Source organism: Microtus ochrogaster, linkage group LG9 (assembly GCF_000317375.1).
Source record: "Microtus ochrogaster isolate Prairie Vole_2 linkage group LG9, MicOch1.0, whole genome shotgun sequence".
Taxonomy (NCBI): domain Eukaryota; kingdom Metazoa; phylum Chordata; class Mammalia; order Rodentia; family Cricetidae; genus Microtus; species Microtus ochrogaster.
Window position 1 is genome coordinate 7,913,892 of NC_022034.1, and position 18,561 is coordinate 7,932,452.

Below are 18,561 nucleotides of genomic sequence, written 5' to 3' on the forward strand. Positions count from 1 at the left end.
CATCCACATGAGACCCAGCACGTGAGCACATCCACATGAGACCCAGCACGTGAGCGCATCCACATGAGACCCAGCATATGTGTGCATCCACATGAGAACCAGCACGTGAGCATATCCACATGAGACCCAGCTCGTGAGCACATCCACATGAGACCCAGCATGTGAGCACATCCACATGAGACCCAGCACGTGAGCACATCCGCATGAGACCCAGTACGTGAGCACATCCACATGAGACCCAGCACATGTGTGCATCCACATGAGACCCAGCACATGTGTGCATCCACATGAGACCCAACACATGTGTACATCCACATGAGACCCAGCACGTGAGCGCATTCACTGAGACCCAGCATATGTGTGCATCCACATGAGACCCAGCACATGTGTGCATTCACATGAGACCCAACACATGTGTACATCCACATGAGACCCAGCACGTGAGCGCATTCACTGAGACCCAGCATATGTGTGCATCCACATGAGGCCCAGCACATGAGCGCATCCACATGAGACCCAGCTCGTGAGCGCATCCACATGAGGCCCAGCACGTGAGCACATCCACATGAGACCCAGCACATGAGCACATCCAAATGGCTATATCGCACTTTTGGAAATGGCGTCTAGACACATCTCGGTGAGGAGAGCAGTTATGGAGACCATTATATTGATTTTGGAAATATTTGACGCATTTCTTGTGCACTTAGCCAGCTCATTAGGTACTGTGGGGACAGAGTTCTCTTCAACATCACATTCCAGGTGAGAGACGAAGCTGCCATGTTCTTCTGGAGAGAGAGTGGAGGGTAGAGATGGGACTGGTGCTGGGGGAAGACGTGAAAGGAGATTCTTAAAGAGGCAAAAAGAAAAATTAACACTGCAGAGGGGCTCTGGAGGCTGCTTAGTGCTTAGGCACGTGAGTTGGCAACACCAGACATTCCTGCAGGAGAGTGAAGGCACAGGACTAGGAAAGAGCCAAGTTCTATAGCACGGTCACTTTGCTGTTCACACAGGCCAAGGCAGGGAGCTAGCGAGAAGTCACATCCTGGGACCACATGGACATCATCAAGATGGGCACGAAGCATACATGGTTGTGTTTGAGAGGTGAGAGCCTCTTGTCCTAGGGTTAAGGGATATGGTCTGGGGCAGAAGAGAGCATCAGGAGGTCTGGCTGCGGCACCATCAGAGGGGAGTAGGGAGAAATGGAGGAGGGGCCTTAGAAGAGACTTAGAGATGGATTTGCATCAGGGTTGTACTAGCAATCTGCATGCAAACCCCACCCTAGCTGGCTTCTAAGAACCACGCAGGGAGGAGCTCCCCATGGGCCAGCTAATGAGCACAAGCTGCCAGATAAAGGCATCAAGATGAAAGACCCTCGCTGTGTCCACCACAGGGAGGCAGAGCTGGGAGCATGCAGCTCTGGGACTAACTGTCCACCAGCACTGGAGGTGACAGTCTTCTACAGAGCATGGAAGGATGCAGAGCTTCTGAAACACGCTGTTCATAATGTCCAGGGTAGGTTTGCGCTCTGGGGCCCTGCTGAGGTCGGACAAGCCCTAGACTGAGTCTGTCTGATGAGCGTTGACTAGAAGTGAGAGGTGTCACTTTCAGGATGAGGGAACGGATTGTTGCATTCTCTATGGGAGACGGCTAGAGCCTTTGCTTCCTTGGGTGCTGTGACCAGCAATGTCAATCAGGCTAGGCTCCCTAGTGACTGTGGCACTGGGGCTCCCATGAAGTGTCAGTGCTTGCTAGCTTTAAATCCCTCACCGCCTTATGCCCCTAGGGCTTGGGGGACTGTTTACTATTTAAAAGCCTACTGTATTCTAATTGATAAAATTTTCTTTATCATCATCAAAGAATCCTATTCTTTGTTTTTAAAACTATGAAAGGCCTCTCCTGTTAGTTTCAAGATATCAAGCAACATTTGAGCTTTGCTCTGCTCAATCTTAATTCCTTGATAGCCACAGTGAATTCATTCTCCATTAGTCCCTTATGATGCTCTGTGACTGAGATGATGGGGCGTCAGCTGGTCTTCTTTAATGTGCTTTGGAAATATATTTCAGGTGGTATATTTCCTGTAAGTTAGTGCCTTACCACACTGTACAAAAAGCATGTATTTGAATCTAATTTCTGGTGCTATTCTTGTGAGTGTTTGCAAGTTTAATGCAACATCTTCATTATTGTGCAGCCAACATGCTTTCTAACATATTAAATAATTATGATTTCTAACTTGGCTCATGATTATTTACAAACACACATCTTAATTTCAAAACAGAAATGTTTCAGCTGTCATTCTAAAGCCCGATTTTCAGCACAACTTACATTTTGATTATCTAATGGGCTTTATACGGCTTTCACTTTTGGTGCTTTCTCTGAGTTTTCTCTTAAGTCCGTGTATGGCAGGCTGAGTGGATGCTTTGTGCGTGCCAGGGCAATGGTGGCCTGCAATGGCACACACAGCGCCAAGGCCCAGGTGTGGTTCATGTTCGGAAACAGCGTAGCATGGAAACACTGCCTATCTGACACGATAGTTGGGGGTGTCTGCAGGTTTGGGAACAAGGTGGCTGCTTCCCAGAGTTGCTGGATTCGATTCCAGAAAAGCCTAGGGGTGGCTTGCAGACTGAGAGTGGCGCTGGCATCGGGGTAACAGTGAGAAGGTCTTACATAGTTTCTCCAGTCTCTTCCTTAACTGCTCATGAAGAAGAGAAGTATGGGCTGGGGAGACAGCAGAGTAGGCTGGGCACTTACTGCACAGGCCAGAGTTCCAATCCTCAGCACCCATTAAAGGCCAGGTGGGTGTGGCATTGTGCCTGTAATTCCAGCCCTTGGGAAGCAGAGGCAGGGGATTCCTGGAGCAAGCTTTAAAGCTAGGCTAGTCTTACTTGAAAGCTCTTGGTTCAACTGAGATTGTTCATGGGGCTCTAAAAACCTGAGTACTCACACATTCACATTGCATATCAACACAGTCACACACCACACACACACACACACACACACACACACACACACACACACACCATGCATAAGAAAGAAAAACGTATGTAGATTATTTTAATCACATCAATGAATCTGATAGAAGAAATGTACAAAGAATAAATGTTTCACCTCACGAGAATAAACTTTCTCTTTGTCTTCTGGGCATAATGACAAAATGGCAGTTTCTTTTGTTTGACTGACTTTGTTTTTGTTTTGAGACAGGGTCTCACGTAGAACAGACTAGCCTCAAACCTGAACTGCCACTGAACTTGACCCTAAAATCCTGCCCCTTCCTTCTAATTCCCTAGGCTGGGAGTTTGGACTATGACATCAGGTAAGCATTTAGAGCACAGTGATTAACACTGAAGTGTCCCCTCCACCCCATCACTCAAAGAAGAGAAAGAAAGGACCAAAGAAAGAAAGAAAAGAAAATCTAAGTTAGAGAAGGTTGTATTCTCTATTCTTAAGGTAACAAAAATTAAGTAACAAAAACTCAATACTAAAATATTCATAGATTTTAATGTAGTACCTTGAATTAGAGAATAAACAAACTCTTCTCACAAACTGTTTACGAAATAGCAACAGATGAAGAGGAAAGGAAAATGAATGGAAGGGAGTCAAAGTTCACCCAGAACCAGTCACAGCCCGGTGTGCCATGGTCACAAACTATGGAGAAGTGGACAGAGGGGAAGGCTGTTTTCCCTTTGTGCAGCGCTGAAAATTGAGCCCGGGACCTCTCAGTTCCCGCTCTACTGTGAGCTGCGGCCTTAGCCCTAGAGACAGACACATATTCAAGCTCAGGGCACAGAAACACAGAGCAGTGCAATAGCAACAAAGACAGCCAAACTTACTCCATCAAAACAGAAAGGGAGAGAAAAATCAGAACTCATCACATTCGTGCATGAGAGTGCCAAATAATCAAATTAGTCAATAAAAAGATGTTATCCTGGAACGTGGAAGAATAAACAAATTCAATTTAATAATGTAATAAAGTAGTACAAATCCTAAGATTGAATCAAGCTGGAGAAAACGAATCCTTGAAATATACCATATAAAATACAGAAGCCACACTGACAGTAAATCAGAGAGAGGATGCTAATTCACACAGCGGAGCATTTACAGGCACGGGAGGGGGGGTGTCACACAGAGAGAGGATGCTAATTCACACAGCAGAGCATTTACAGGCAGACACACAGAGTCGAATAACTTGCTTCAGGTTGTGCCAGCTAAATGCTACAGCCAAAGTTCTGGCTGGCATCAGATTCTGTCTGTTTGTAACTAACAGGTCATCTTGCTGAATGTCAATGCTGACAAAGGACCAATTCATTTACAGTAAGTGAGTAAAAGGACGAGAATCAAGGACCCTCCCAGCCCCAAAGCCTACGAAATAATCTCAAATAATCTGAAATAAATGTATTGAGAGATAAGAGACTGACATAGCGTACTCATAAAGGAAAAAACATTAATTACAAGAATATCAGAAAAAACAAAGTTAAGAATAGCTAAAATAAAACGTTTTGAGTTTGGGGGATAAAGTCCACAAAGCTTCCTAGGAGGCAGAACTCTGAAGCAGAGATGGGAAACTGAACAAAAGTGAAGGGCTTGGCGGAGGGGTCAGCTTGTGAGGCAGAACACTGCTTACCACTTCTTCTGAGACAGGAAAAGAAAGAATGCATGGGAAGTGTCCACAGCTGAGAGGTCACCTCTAAGTTGAGATTTCCAGGAAAATTAGTGGAAAAATAACCAAAACACATCATCAAGAAATTTTATGTTACTGGAAATATCAAGAAGATGGAAAACACTTATCACAGGCAGATGAAACTCAAATTGTACCTTTTTCTAAAGTAGGACGTCTCTACATCCCTCTGGCTGTCCTGGAACTCACTGAGTAGATCAGACTGGCCTCGAACTCACAAAGATCTGCGCGCCTCCGCCTCCTGAGTGCTGGGATTAAAGGTGTGCGCCATAATGCCTGTTAAAGGGTAACTTTTTCCCCAAAGATACAGAAATGTGGCCTCAGATGTGCAAAACTAATAACTGAGTTTTATAAATGTTCAGATCCAAGAACTAAAAGATACATTCTTCCTGAATCTTCAGGAAGTTGCTGGAAGGCATGCCCTATGGAAATGATGAAGAAACATACTGTCCAGGAACAAGTTCATGCACAAGATGCCAGAGCACATGCCAGGTTAGGGGACGCATGGCCCAGGCCAGGGTGTCAATACGGAGGGTCAAAGAAGGATTGATCCCAGAAACATAACCGGTGGACCACCTGATGGATATTCTGAATACTTGAAAAACAACATCCTTTTACTAGACCTTGAGATCCGTGGGGAGAATCAGGAAATACTGAAATCAAGCAGGCAAGAAAAGACTCGATGTGAATGCCAAGACAGATCACATGGAAATTTAACTACTGCAGGTGAATGACTTGCAGTGATTACTGAAGTATACAAACAGATTGCTCGATGAATGGAAGCTGATATCACCACACTGAAAAGCAGGAAGGGGCAAAGGCATGTTTACAGGAGAAAGGTAGATTCTTACCCAGGAGAGGGACCACAAGCTCCTAATAGAACAAGCCTCCCTCGCATGCTCCCGAAGGAAGAAGCCTTTCTTTACAGTGAAAGAATCTCTTCTCCAGTTTCCTTGAGGACACAGCAGGCGACCTGGGCTGAGTTTCTTTCATCTTCTTGCAGACAGCCTTGACAGTGCCTCCTCCTATGCATCCCGTCCTGGGCCATCTGTTGTGTTCATGCATGACTACTCAGCATGTCTATAGCTTTCTGTACTCATTCCCATCATGAGTAAGGGAGGATCTCCCCGCTCCATAGGTGGAATGCAGAAAGCTGGCCTCCATCATTTCCCTCCAGTCACTCTTTACCCTGCTGTCTTTTACCCTGCTTCCATGCCAGTATGTGGGAAACTAAGCTTCCATTCTGCCGTGCCTGGCAGCTTGAGGCAAGTGTGACGACTCTTGTCCCTCCATGTCTGTACTGTCCAAGGGTTCCTAATATCTATGGCTTGGTAGAAATTCTAGATCTGAAAGCCAAAGAGGAGACCAGAGGAATGTCAACCGTCACTTCTCCAGAAGAATGTCAACCATCACCTCTCCTGAGGAATGTCAGCCGTCACCTCTCCTGGGAAGGAAGTCCATTCTTCCAGAGATACTGGGCATCAGGATGAGCAGCTAGTTGCTCTTCAAACATCAAGCCTTAGCTTTCAAAGAGAAAACTAAGAGAGTTTTGAAGACCAAATCTTTACTGAGAATATGCTCACCAACATAAACCAATATTTTTATATACTTGAAACTTCGTAATATTAATTTTTACTTAAAAACCTTTGTACATGTGTAGATGTATATACGCATTCCTGTATGTGAACATGGGTGTGTATTCCGTAGCATGCATGTAAAGGTCACAGGTCAACCTTGGACAGTCTGCCCTCATCTTCTTCTGGTTCCATCTTTTCTCTAGCCAAAGACACTGGGATTGTAGACATGCACCACTGGGCCAGGCTTTCCGGAGCCGCTAGGGCTTTAATCTTAGGTCCTCACGTGCTCTGGCAAAGATTTTATCTAATGAGCCGTCTCTCTAGCTCCAAAATTTACTTTTCTAAAAGTGAAATGGGTGCTCGTGTCTTTAAAAATGTCTTTTCTTAATGTTTTCGTCATATTTTGTTTAGTAGAGCTGGTGTTTACACTGTGTTTTGTGCTTTATGAGCAAATTTGAAAGTTGATTTTCCCGACTGGCAGTAGCTAATTCCATACTCACCATCTTTGCTTTGAGCTTCTCGCCCCTTCTTGCTGCCCCTCGGGTTTGCTGCCCCTCAGCTGTGTCTTTTTAAATCACCACTGGATGAGTTTTGCCTTATTTGTTGATTTTGAAGGCTTAGAGCCCAGTTCTTTTGAATTTTGAGTCACCACAAAATTATCATGACATTATGTGTAGCCGTGAACTCTGATCTGCCAACCCCTTCCACTTAACTCTAGGGGTGTCGATTCCTGGCCACGAGGCCTGTAGACTCTGAGATCCTCACTTCGGGTTGACAGGACTGGAGGCATCTTGATGGGTTTTACAGCTCATGGCTCCACAGGTCTTTACTACTGGGAGGCACAGCACCAAGGCTGGGTCCTCCTCCTCTGACATCCTGTCACTCATCTGTCTGGCTTCAGTGGTAACCAGGCTGAGCTCTGGTTATCTTGATGCACAGCCTTTCCCTGTAACGTTCGCAGGATTCTTCCTTGTTCTTTCCTTCCTTTCTCCATCCTTTCCTCTTTTTCTTTTTCTCTTCCCTCCCTCCTTCCCTCCCTCCCTCCCTCCCTCCCTCCCTCCCTTTCTTTCCTTCTTTCTTTTGTAAATGTGCTTTGCCAGGCTTCTTGTCATTGATTTTCTCTGCACTGTGTGAGCTCCTTGACCACATGGTAAAGGCTGTTTTTCCTCCCAGGACCTCTGCCTTGGTTTCTGTTTGTTTTCCTAATACTTTTCTAGAGAACACCCATCTACAGTTCCGGTTTGGGTCCCAACTTCCCTGCTAATTCTCCTTACTCATACCTTTCTTGCAGACTTGCCCTTCCTACACTGCCTCATCACAGGCTGGAGCCCACGCTTATGCTCTTGGTGTTGGGTGGTTGATGATTCTCTCCAACTCTCTGGAGATAGCTGCTTCCCTTTGGCTTGTGGAGTTTCCCTTACTGCATTCAGATTGGGTTATTTGCATGTGAGTTCCTCTCTTATTTAGGATGTGGTGCTGTAATAACCTCTAGAATTTCAAGACTATCAAACAACATTCTATAAGTTTATTCTGCTTCAACACTCAATGTACAGTATTCTTTTCCTCTGGGCATTCAAAGTTATTTCTCCCCGTCTCTCTCCCTCCTTCCCCCTTTCTCTGTCTCTCTCTCTCTTTCTCTCTGTGTGTGTATACTCTGCCCAATGGGCCATCCCCCCTCCCCACCATGGTGTTGCTCTCTAATTTGCCAAAGCAGGAGACACAGTTATGGTTGCCCCTCGCCCTCTCCCTCCCCCTCTGCTCCACTTCCAACCCTCTTCTGAATTCGACACGCAGAGAATCTTCGCTCACTGTGGCTGTGGGCTGGGTTGAGATGGATTTTTCTTCACTGAAGACTAAACATTAATCCCAGACCAAACATTAATTCCCAGGTCAGGCCACCAGAGGACTCTTCCTTCTTCACCCTTACCCACAACAAAACATCTTTCGATGGCTCCCCAAACTTAGTGCTGTGTCACTGACCCCACGGACACAAAGCTGGAACAACCCATTGCTGAGCCCGAGTACTTTGGAGTATCTAACCCAGAAAAGCTCATGAGAGTGGAAACTGAGAGAAAGGAGCAGAGGTAGCTGGGCCATGAAGCGATTATAATGGAAGAGGCAGTGGACGCTAATTTGCCTACGGTAAAGCATGAAAGCCTTTCTTCTTTAAAGATATCAAAACCAGGGAGAATATATTTCTATTCTCACTTTTCTTTTCAGTTTGGAAACCCTAGACCCACTGAGTGCATGCATGTTTCATCCAGGATTATGAATTTTGTAATTTTTTAGTAAAATAAATCCCAGAGGCATGGCTCCTACCTCTCTTTCCCACAGTGAGTTAACCCATGTTCGGCCTTCACAGATACTAATTAGAACGGCTGGCTGGTGGTGAAGTCACGATTATACTAACAGTATGGTTTGAAAATAAGGTACACAAGGTGATTGCGTTATGGCAGTTATGCACATCAGCCAGTTTCTGCGGCAATTAGCTTCATTCCTGAGTCCCACCTGAAAGACGATTTTATGCGCTCCTATCCCGCCACGAGCTGAAACCTGCATGATGCTACCGAGTGAGCCAGCATTTCTCCCTGAGAGACGCTTGTCTTTCCGTGACAGGAACCAGGATGGGGAAATGGTGACCGCATCCTGGACAGCCACGCAATGACAGACACCAGGAGCAGGTTGTCCTGGCTACTGCAACCTTGGGCTATCGAATTCCTATTTTGTTAATTTTCCCTGACAAACCATGTTTACTGTTTAATAATGTTTCTGCTATTGGGAATGACCTCAGGTGTGCCGGTCCCATCCATTTTGTCTTCATAATGCATAGCTTCTTTCCATTTCTTTAGGTGCCTTCAAATGCAGATCAAACAGATTCTCCCTTACCCCGTGTCACCACTCTCTGATTTGGTCTGCTTTAATTGTAAAAATAATCAAAATATCACATAGGAATGCTCTTTCTGCCCCCAGTACCTGCACCAATTAAAATATCACATAAGAACGCTCTTTCTGCCCCTCCCCCCCAGTATATGCACCATTGAAGTGTGGAAGCCCCTCAAGGAAGTACCTATCTATCACCCATCTGAAATAAACAGAGCACCTATTTTAAATTGTAGGACAGAGAACTGGACTTCGGTGCTCTTCTGATGGGTGTGGGAACAAAAGGTCAGATGACTCCTGGAGAGAACAGTCTGGTTCCTTTTTGTTTCTCTGTGAAACTTGTATATCATCTTCTAAGAAATTTCAACTAGAAGTGAACATCTCTAAGCCAAGTGACCCAGAGGAGAGAACAAACACAAGTAGGAAAGTCTGAACTACTCAGCCTCCGCCTCATTCCTGAGGGCCTTGTAAAGAGCCCTTCTGGAGGCTGACGAACGAGAGCAAGGGCGTGCTGGCCACTCAGGGCCCATTTGAAGACCTTTTCTTTTCACACAAGGTCATGTTGACCCTTCCTGGGTAGAAGGGGGCTACCATATTATCAGCCCTCCAAAGGTTCAAACCAGTCCAGAAAGTTCCAGAGCTGGCTCTGGGTGAGCAGGGATGAGAGATGAATGTTGACATCCCAAACCTTAATGCCACTTAGTTACTTCAAATCAACAAAAGATAGACCATAAACAAAACTAAGTAACCCAGGCTCTGGAGAGCGACCCCAGTGAACTCATCTGTCCTCCTTCTGGTCACACCATGTGGCTAGAGCACACGAGACTGTTAAGATGAGTCCTGAAAGCCTCGAAGCCCAGGAAAGGGCCCTCCAGCCTCGGGGAAGCAGTTGACCTGGATAGGGGCTGGTACAGAATGTGAAGGGGAGAAAAGGTCCTTGTCACCCTGTGCAGGTCATGGGGCAGCTGAGGCCAAAGCTGGGAATTTTACCTGCCTGGGATAGTTCAACGTAGGGAAAAGAGAGAACGCTCTCTGTTGTGGAATTCTCAGAGCCTCTGGCCTCCTGGTTTTATTAACAGTATGGTGAACGGCATAGGAAGCCTCACTGGGCCTGGTGGTACCTGGTGAGGGGAGCAGGCCCGATTCTCCATCTGGGAATCGGTGGACTGACCTCTCTAATCTTTGTGGTGAGCACCAAGCTGGCCGGTGGGGATTCTATTGCCAGCTCTAACAGAAGCTAAGAAGATGTGATGGAAAACAACCGAAAACCTAGCCCAGTGCCTGGAAAGCTCACAGGACCACATCGGAAGGCGGTGAGGAGGCTGCTTTCAGGCGAGCGGGAGGCGGCCAGGCCTGAGCAAACTGTGGAGAGGAAGCATGCTCCCGTGTTAGGAAGGGAAACACTAGTGGTTCTCGTCTCCTGGAGTCACTGCAGGAACCCACTGTGAAATAAAAGTTCCCTGTGCTAAAAAACCATTTTCTGCCATCCAGATCCCGAAATTATGACTCCTACTACTTCATGGACACTCAGCAAAACTGTATTTCTATTTAACTTAAAAAAGTAGAGGCGCTATTTAACAAGAACTTGGGGTTTGGGTACGGAACACATGAAAGGTCACACACATTACCTCCGAATGGACAAGCTAGTTCCTGGACCCCATGTCATGACCATGCTGTATCTCAGATTAGTATGACTCTCCCGCGATTTGTTTTGTTTGTGGTTAAGTCATGGTGTAGTATTGGTGAAGACAAGTATTTTCAGAGATTGCAGTTGTCTGGCCTCAGAAGTCAGTTTATGAAACTCCCCCAGCCTGGGGATCGTCTCGGTCTGCTGGGTTTTACTGCTTAATTAGAAAGTTGTCAAACGTGGCGGCGGGCGACACTGAGTGACGCTTTCTACCTGTTCACTTACTTTTTATCGGGATAATGAGCTGCGGAATGACAGGCAGAATCTTGTTCCCCCCGTGTTCCAGCATGTCGTGGATTCCTTGCCGAGCAAAGAACTCATAGGGAAACGTCATTTCACAGAGCCCATCAAAAAACAGAGGCAGGTAGTGATGGTAATCCAGCTTCTCGATTTCTACCTGGAAGCAGAGAGAAGAAACACCGTGTGAAAACAACGGTGCAGCGGGGTGTGCAGGGCCCCCAGGCAGCTCTGTCCCCTGCTTTGGGGAAGAAGACCCCCGCACCCAGTCGCCAGAAGCGTACCAAATGCCTTTGATCTCTCAGCAATGAGGGTAACATTCTCAGCTTTGAAATCTCAACCACCAAAGTGCCTTGCTCACATGTCATTGGGAGCACATTGATCATTTAGTGATTTTGTTTTTTGTTTTTCCATTTGGGCCAAGTCCGATCATAAATGTTCAGATTAGGATTCAAGATAGGTGCATTGAAAACGCATGTGTAAGAACAAAATGAAAGGAAACCCAAACTGGTCTAAACAGATTGATACGTAAATTTCTAACAAGAATATAATAAGGACTATATATGTGTGTCAATAATTGGCCAGTAAGGCAATTAGGGCCACCTATGGTTTCCTGGGACTTGGGTGACAGTACAATACTGCTGCCATCAAAAAAACAAGGGAATGAATGACGAATATCTCAGCCCGGAGTGGAGCTTTGAGCACATATTCTTTCCCAGTACAGGGCCAATTTCCTTGTTTCCGAGTTTTTACCAATGTGCCCAGTCTCCTATGAGCTCCTATTTAAGTGACCCTGAGAAATGCCCTCCTTAATAGTAGGATGCTTTTCCTCTCAGCCCTCTGGAGACTACAGGCTCATCTCTCTGCTGTCCCCACGATGTGGGTGACTGGCAGCCAACAGAGCACTTTCTTCAGGGTCTGAGTGGTTCTGAATCTATGTCCCCAAGCCTAGGGTTCACAAATGTAGGAAGACACAAACATACGTGTACTTCATTTGTTAGATTCATTTGTCGATTTACACAATGTATTTGATTCCAGCTGAAGTGCATGGAATAACCTCTGAGTAAGGTGGTCCTAAGTTTCTCTGAACATTTCAAAGTGTTTTGGGGGTGGTATTTTGCACACTGTGGGAAATTTACTGCTGTATCTCCTGGATACAAAGGTACAATGTTACTTACAATTTTACCTTGTCACCTGATTCATAGTTAATGCTTCCTGTACTATTTTTTTACTTCTGTTTTAAAGTATATATAAAAATCCCATAGCACTGATCACAGTCATTCTTTGTTACTGAAACTTATATTTTGCTAATTTCCCTTTTCAGAACATTATACTTGTAGGCGTGCCCTATATAATCACCAACTTTTATATTTTGATATGATTTAAGACTATATTTTCATGTTAAGTCATTTGCAGTATAGCGGTACCTGATTTAATACCTGTCATTTGTATGAGTTCTAGTTTGATTTTTCATATGTTTTTTCTTTCTACTTCCCAGTTTTGTTCAGTAGATTTTGTTTTATTTATTTATGCTGTAGGATTTTGCAAGGACTTTAAAGAGAGGACAGCTTATTTAAACACTCTGTTGTAGCTATCTTTTCTTTCTCGGGTGTTTCAGATATATACTTTTAGGGAGACACGGAAGTTAAATATCTCCTAACAAGATCACTGTTGTGCCAAATGTGTGTGTGTGTGTGTGTGTGAATTCTGTTTTTCCTTTCTGTGATTTGAGGCAACAATACTATGAATAACAATGATGCTAGAGGGCGTGATGCCAGGAACTATAAACATTGCATTGGTGTTCTTAACAGGACAACGTTAAAGGATAGAACTAGTGTCCCAGTGTCAATATAGGAAACCTGAGGGGCACGGGGTGTCTGGACAGCTAACTCCCTTAAGGTCCACTGAAGCTCATGATCAATGCTAGAGCTGGGTGGGACTCAAACCCGAGCCATCTGGATGGGGGATGTTGCTGCTGCAGCCTGGTGAATCGTCCTTTGTTCTATGTCTTCATTTTCCACATCGTTACCAATGCAGTTGGGTGGAGTCCGATCTAACATTATCATCACTGTAACTGAGTGGCCTAAAGTGTGTTGTCCACTCCCTCCCTTCCTTCCTTGCTCTCTCCAACCTTGTGTTTCGAGGGCCTCTCCTACTGCATGGTGGGAATTGCTTTATCTCTTCCATTTTATAATATTTCAATGACAAATACTGAGTACCCACATGACTCTGTTTTCAAAAAGCTGAAAGGAAAATTCATAAAATAACATAGAATAAGAAGGGAGCAGTTGGAGACAGGGAAAATGATGAACTACCGAATGGTGATAATCCTGTCTTTCCCGACCTGTTTGTCACCGGGCACATGAACCACCGGCGTAGGTCTGCTGCCTTCACAGTGAACAACATGCCCTCGCATGCTGACAACCTTCTTTAAATGCTGTAGGTGCTGCCCGCTAGACAGGAGAGGACTTCTTTCCGTGTGAAACCTCCTGCTTGCATGTCTTCTAGGGGCCTATTTTGTGAGCATAATATTGTTTCTTTTTGCCTAGGCCTTAGCAAGGCCTCTTGGGGTTCACTTAGTATAAGGAGCTTCATGTATTTTAATATCATTTTACTTGACTTTTGGCTTTACTTTACCATTCTTTCTTCCTTCCCAACCCCTCCTCTTCCATTTCTGTTTTCCCTAAATTTCCCCTAGGAGCAATAGGACCATCTTCAGAGTACAGTGAATCCTCTAGAGTGATGTCTACGGCTCTCTACTTCCACCCTCTCTTTGCCCACTTGCCAATTGTGTCCTAATTCCTTTTGATCAAGACCACCAATGGTCACCTTTCTCTAATCCTTTTAGCCCTCTTCTGATCTCATTAGTATAACACAACAACCCTTCCCATCCTCCCTGGGCCTCCTGTACCACATCCCCAGTGCCAGGTCTCTCTTATTCCTTTGGGTGATGGACTCCTACTGCTCCCTGACCCGTGCTTTCAGTGCCTTCTCCCTCTGGCATGTGCAGTGCCCTGGAGACTCGCTTGCCTTCACCCCGCCCTACGTAGAAACTGTCTTTGGAGGTTCATTCCTACAGCTCAGGTGGCAAAACCAAGATACTAACAGCTGAGTGGTCAAAGAAGGCATTTAGGGCTGTGGAGAAGGCTCATCTGGTAAAGGGAATAGCATGCAAGCATGATGACCTACTTCAGATCCTGTCACCCACACGAAAAGTTGGGTGCAACGCTGTGTGAGTGTAACCTCAACACCAGAAGGGCAGAGGTAAGGTATTCCCAGGGCTGTTGGAAGTAGAAGAATTAGGAACTACAGGGTTAGTGAGAGACTGTCTCAAGAACAAACATGGAGAGCATTGAAAAAGATGCCTTCCATAAACCTTTGGCCTATATACCATGCTTTTTTGTACAGACACACACACACACACACACACACACACAGATACACACAGACACAACACACATGCGCATACACACTTTAAACATTTCTTTTCCCACAGTTATGGAGGTTAGAAACGCAGCGTCAGGTGTCGGCATGGCCAGGTTCTGTTGAAGGCTCTCTTCCGTACCTTGGAGAGCATCCTCCCCTTACCTTCACAGGCCATTCTTCTGTGTGTGTCGAGAGTGGGGTCCCAAGCCCCTGTCACTTCTCAGAAGGACACTAATACTTTTAGCATCTCCATCTAGACCCAGTTGGCTTCATTTTAGTACCTACATACGATCAATGGGAATGAAGTGGGGACAGCTCAGTCCATGGGCCACTCTCTTACCCCCAGAGTTCTCTGTGATCAAGTCCTTTCGCCTGAGCATCAGTTCAGGGAGGGGCCCCTTTGTCATCACCGCCACCACTGCCACCCTCTATGACTTTCTCTCAGCTGTATTAAGTCTCTGGAGTTTTGTCGTTCAGTGAGTTTGCCACTGCTGAGGAGGACATGCTCACAAGAATCCTTAGACATGGTGGGTGTTGTGTTTATTTATTAATATGTCTTTATTTATGAGTGTGGGCATGCCATGGTGTGCCTGGGGAGGTCAGAGGACAGCTTTCAGGGATCAGTTCTCTCCTTCCATCATGTTGGCCCCAGGGATTAACCATGACCTTGGACTTGGCAGCAAGCATCTTTTCCTGTTGAGCCATCTTGCTGAGCCTTGGATTTTAACCCCAACCTTTTGAAATCTACCAGGAAGTCGACTGAACTGAGACACAAAAGCCAGAGAGGAGAACCTCTGCTCACCCAAGGCTGGGCTATTTCAGGGGTCCGGAGGGTGTGGAGTTTTATGTTGTTCCTGAAGCAGCAGAGGATATACACATCCCTGTAAGTTTACATAGCCTGCAACTTTATTCTTCAAGTAAAATGCTTTTGTTCTCTCTGTGGGGACATATCTCATGAACCTGAGCATTTCATGATGATGTGACGAGGTGTTGAGCACCTTGAAAGACAACCAGTACGGATGACTTCATGTTTAGCCTGAAATTCAGTAGCTGTCATGTAGGGTGTTCACAGACTGACCTGTGTATGGGCAAAAGCTTATGAACAAAGGACCTTCAGGTGCAACCACCCTAAAATATGTCCATGACGGCAATGACAAGGTCTGCATTGTAAAAATCTAGATGTTGTAAATCTATGATTTGGCTCAAGTCTTGAAAAGGGCAATCCCTGAGGCCCCTCATTTATGGTACACAGTGTTACATCATGACTATGTTGTAGGGTGCTTCTAAATTACTGCTCTTTTTGGTTCATTTAGGCTTAAAAATGGCTTTTTTACAGTTTATTTAACAACTAATAGCTTTCCATCTATGCAGTTTCCTGATCATAAGGTGACCAGTTTAGTGCTTAAGATAATGTGTATTTCTCAAGAATCACCATAAACTCTCGTTTACACGTTTGATAATCTTCTTATGGAAGTTTATGAAATTCAGAACTAGAAGAAACTGTTTGGATTTGGACTGAGCCAAGGGCTGTGTTGAACACAAGGTTAAAGTCACAGGTGCCTCACTGGTCAGCAGCCCTTTGGACATTAACCCCAGAGATGTGAAGTGTTCTATGCACGAAATCATCTTCAGAATCCATGCAAACATTGTAAAGATCACAGTGCTTGCATTGTTGGATGCCTAAGTCCTTTGGTGACTTCTGGCTAGAAGCAATAAAACTCTATCTCCCTTAGCCTATCAAATTCAATATTTTGTCCCCATAATAGATATGTCTCAATAATGCCATACTGAATGGTAAGAAACACACTATGGTTAACAACTTCTGGGATATTCTGACCAGAGACTACACACTTTCTCATAGTTTCATCAATTAGCAAATGGAATACAGAAAGTATCTGCTGTTATAGCCCATACAATAATTCCTGAGGACACTATGCAGAACTTACAAGCTAATATGTAAAGGTGTGGTTAGCGATGTATGTATTACGGACTTATATATACTTACTATGACATTTCTAAAGCAAGGCTTTTAAAGTGTTCTCTACCCAGAGGCAGCCACTAACTTGTTGCAAGAAGCCTCACACAGTCTATAGGTGTTAAATGCTGTCTGTAGACGATGTCTTTAACCCATTGCACACATATGGGTCCTGTCTCTAAATGTGTATAGACAGTCATGGTGAGTAACTTAAAATTATTTCAGCAATTCTGTGTTTGAGCTATATTAAATATACAACAAAGTCATAGGTGTTGCATGTTTAATTTTGACATTGGAAACTTTTGAACATGACATGTGTTCTTGGCAGCAGGAAGATGGCAGACAAGACTGAGATGAAGTCATAAACCACCAAAAAAATTAATCATAAAACAGAACGTCCTAACAACACACAGGTAGTAAATGGGCTGAGCTCAGGAGATACTCAGGTGCCAGAGATGAGGATGAAATCCGTCACAGAGGTAAGTGGGGGGTTTCAGGTAGCGACAGGCAACCTCAGGAGGGATCAGCCCCAGGCTGAGACATGGTTCTGAAAGCACAGCATGCCAAGAGAAGGGACCTGAGCAGGAATGCCCGCGCAGTCAGGGAACTTGAAGGCTGCTTCCCTGGTGAAAAGGGGACCAGAAGGCATCTCCCTCTCATTTACAGAAACAGAAAGATAACTTGATGGGAAACTCTCAGTGGAAAAAAAAATCCCCGAGAAATAAAAGCCCAAAGAATGTAAAGGCTAGAAATCAAATCTCAGACATTAGCGATGGCCTTCACAGGGACCAGATCCCAAACAGATGAAGGAACATTATCACCTACACAATGTGGGAGACACGTGCTGCCACTCAGAAAGCCCAGCTCCTGCTCTCATATATGCCCATTGTCAAATTTTCACCAATCACTATGGTGACAGAGTGACCCCCAACTGCTCACTTGGCTTGTGGCTGTGGGAGTGAGTGCTGGGGCTGGCAACTTGAAATAAGATAGTGAAATATGAAAAGGGACACTTCAAAATGCCCTTTAAAAAAGTGACAAGGCTGCAGAGATGCCTCTGTGGATAAAGTGCTAGCAACATGCGTGTGAAGACCTGAGTTCAGATCCCAGGAACCCACGCAAAGCCACGTGTGGTCAGGGCATCTATAATCCAGCATACCTACAGGGATATGCGGGATGGAGACAGGCGGTGGGGACATGTGAGATGGGGCTAAATATAGAAACGAAGACGTGTGGTGGGTCAAGCCGGCCCTCAAAAGACGGGCTGTCACCAGGCACATCCTTGTTATGTGTTAGTTTATAATGGGTGCATTCAAGACAAAAAGTGGGAAATAGGGGACAGGATAAAAACTGAGGGGAAGAATAACTTTATAAAAATATATCATATATATGACATATGACATCTATATACAATAATATAATGTATACACAATAGATATATTATATATAGTACATATAACAGCATACGTATGCTGTCTATATGCTATCAAAATCACACACACATCATTTTGACAGAATTTTAGCAAATAAATGCTTCACAGATATGGTATCAAGTTATATCCCCATAAGCAATATGCCAGTACCTGTGTTTCTATTGTTTATCCAGAGAGAATGCTATCAGAGGCTGATTCTTAAGGACATCCGAGATAAAAATGGCATTTCAGTGTTGCTTTAACTTCCATTTCTCTCCCTGTGAGCATGACCACCTTTCAAAGACATTCCTGAAATCCATTTGTAAACTGTCTCCTGTGGATCATATTTCCATATTCTTTGAGATTTTTCACTATGAACCATTGGTTTTTTTTTTTTTCTGGGCCTTTTGTTTTTGGGGTGGAGCATAGTGGTTTGTATATGGAGGGACATCTTGTTTATCTTTTGCTAATGCAGCCATTGTTATGTTGCTAAAAAATTTCAATCATTTCTGTGTCCTAAAGTTTGAATTATCATTAGAAAGAATTGTCTCCAATTTTGTGCCATAAAGAATATAGCCATTTCCATTTAAATCACGAACGTATTGGTGACTTTTCTGGTGTGAAGTATAAGGCTCTCTTTCAGCTATGGTTCCTCTCCAGCTGGTACCCAGATGTCCACGGCTCTCTTTCAGCTA

At 44.7% G+C, this 18,561-nt stretch overlaps 1 protein-coding gene across 1 annotated transcript in view; it reads right to left on the minus strand.

The window, feature by feature from the left end:
• Pacrg (parkin coregulated) overlaps positions 1–18,561 on the minus strand; it is a 460,318-nt gene that overhangs the window by 212,169 nt on the left and 229,588 nt on the right. Inside the window, exon 3 of the mRNA XM_026787505.1 lies at positions 11,042–11,213. Within this exon, the coding sequence (XP_026643306.1) occupies positions 11,042–11,213 (172 nt within the window). The remainder of the gene's footprint in view (positions 1–11,041; positions 11,214–18,561) is intronic.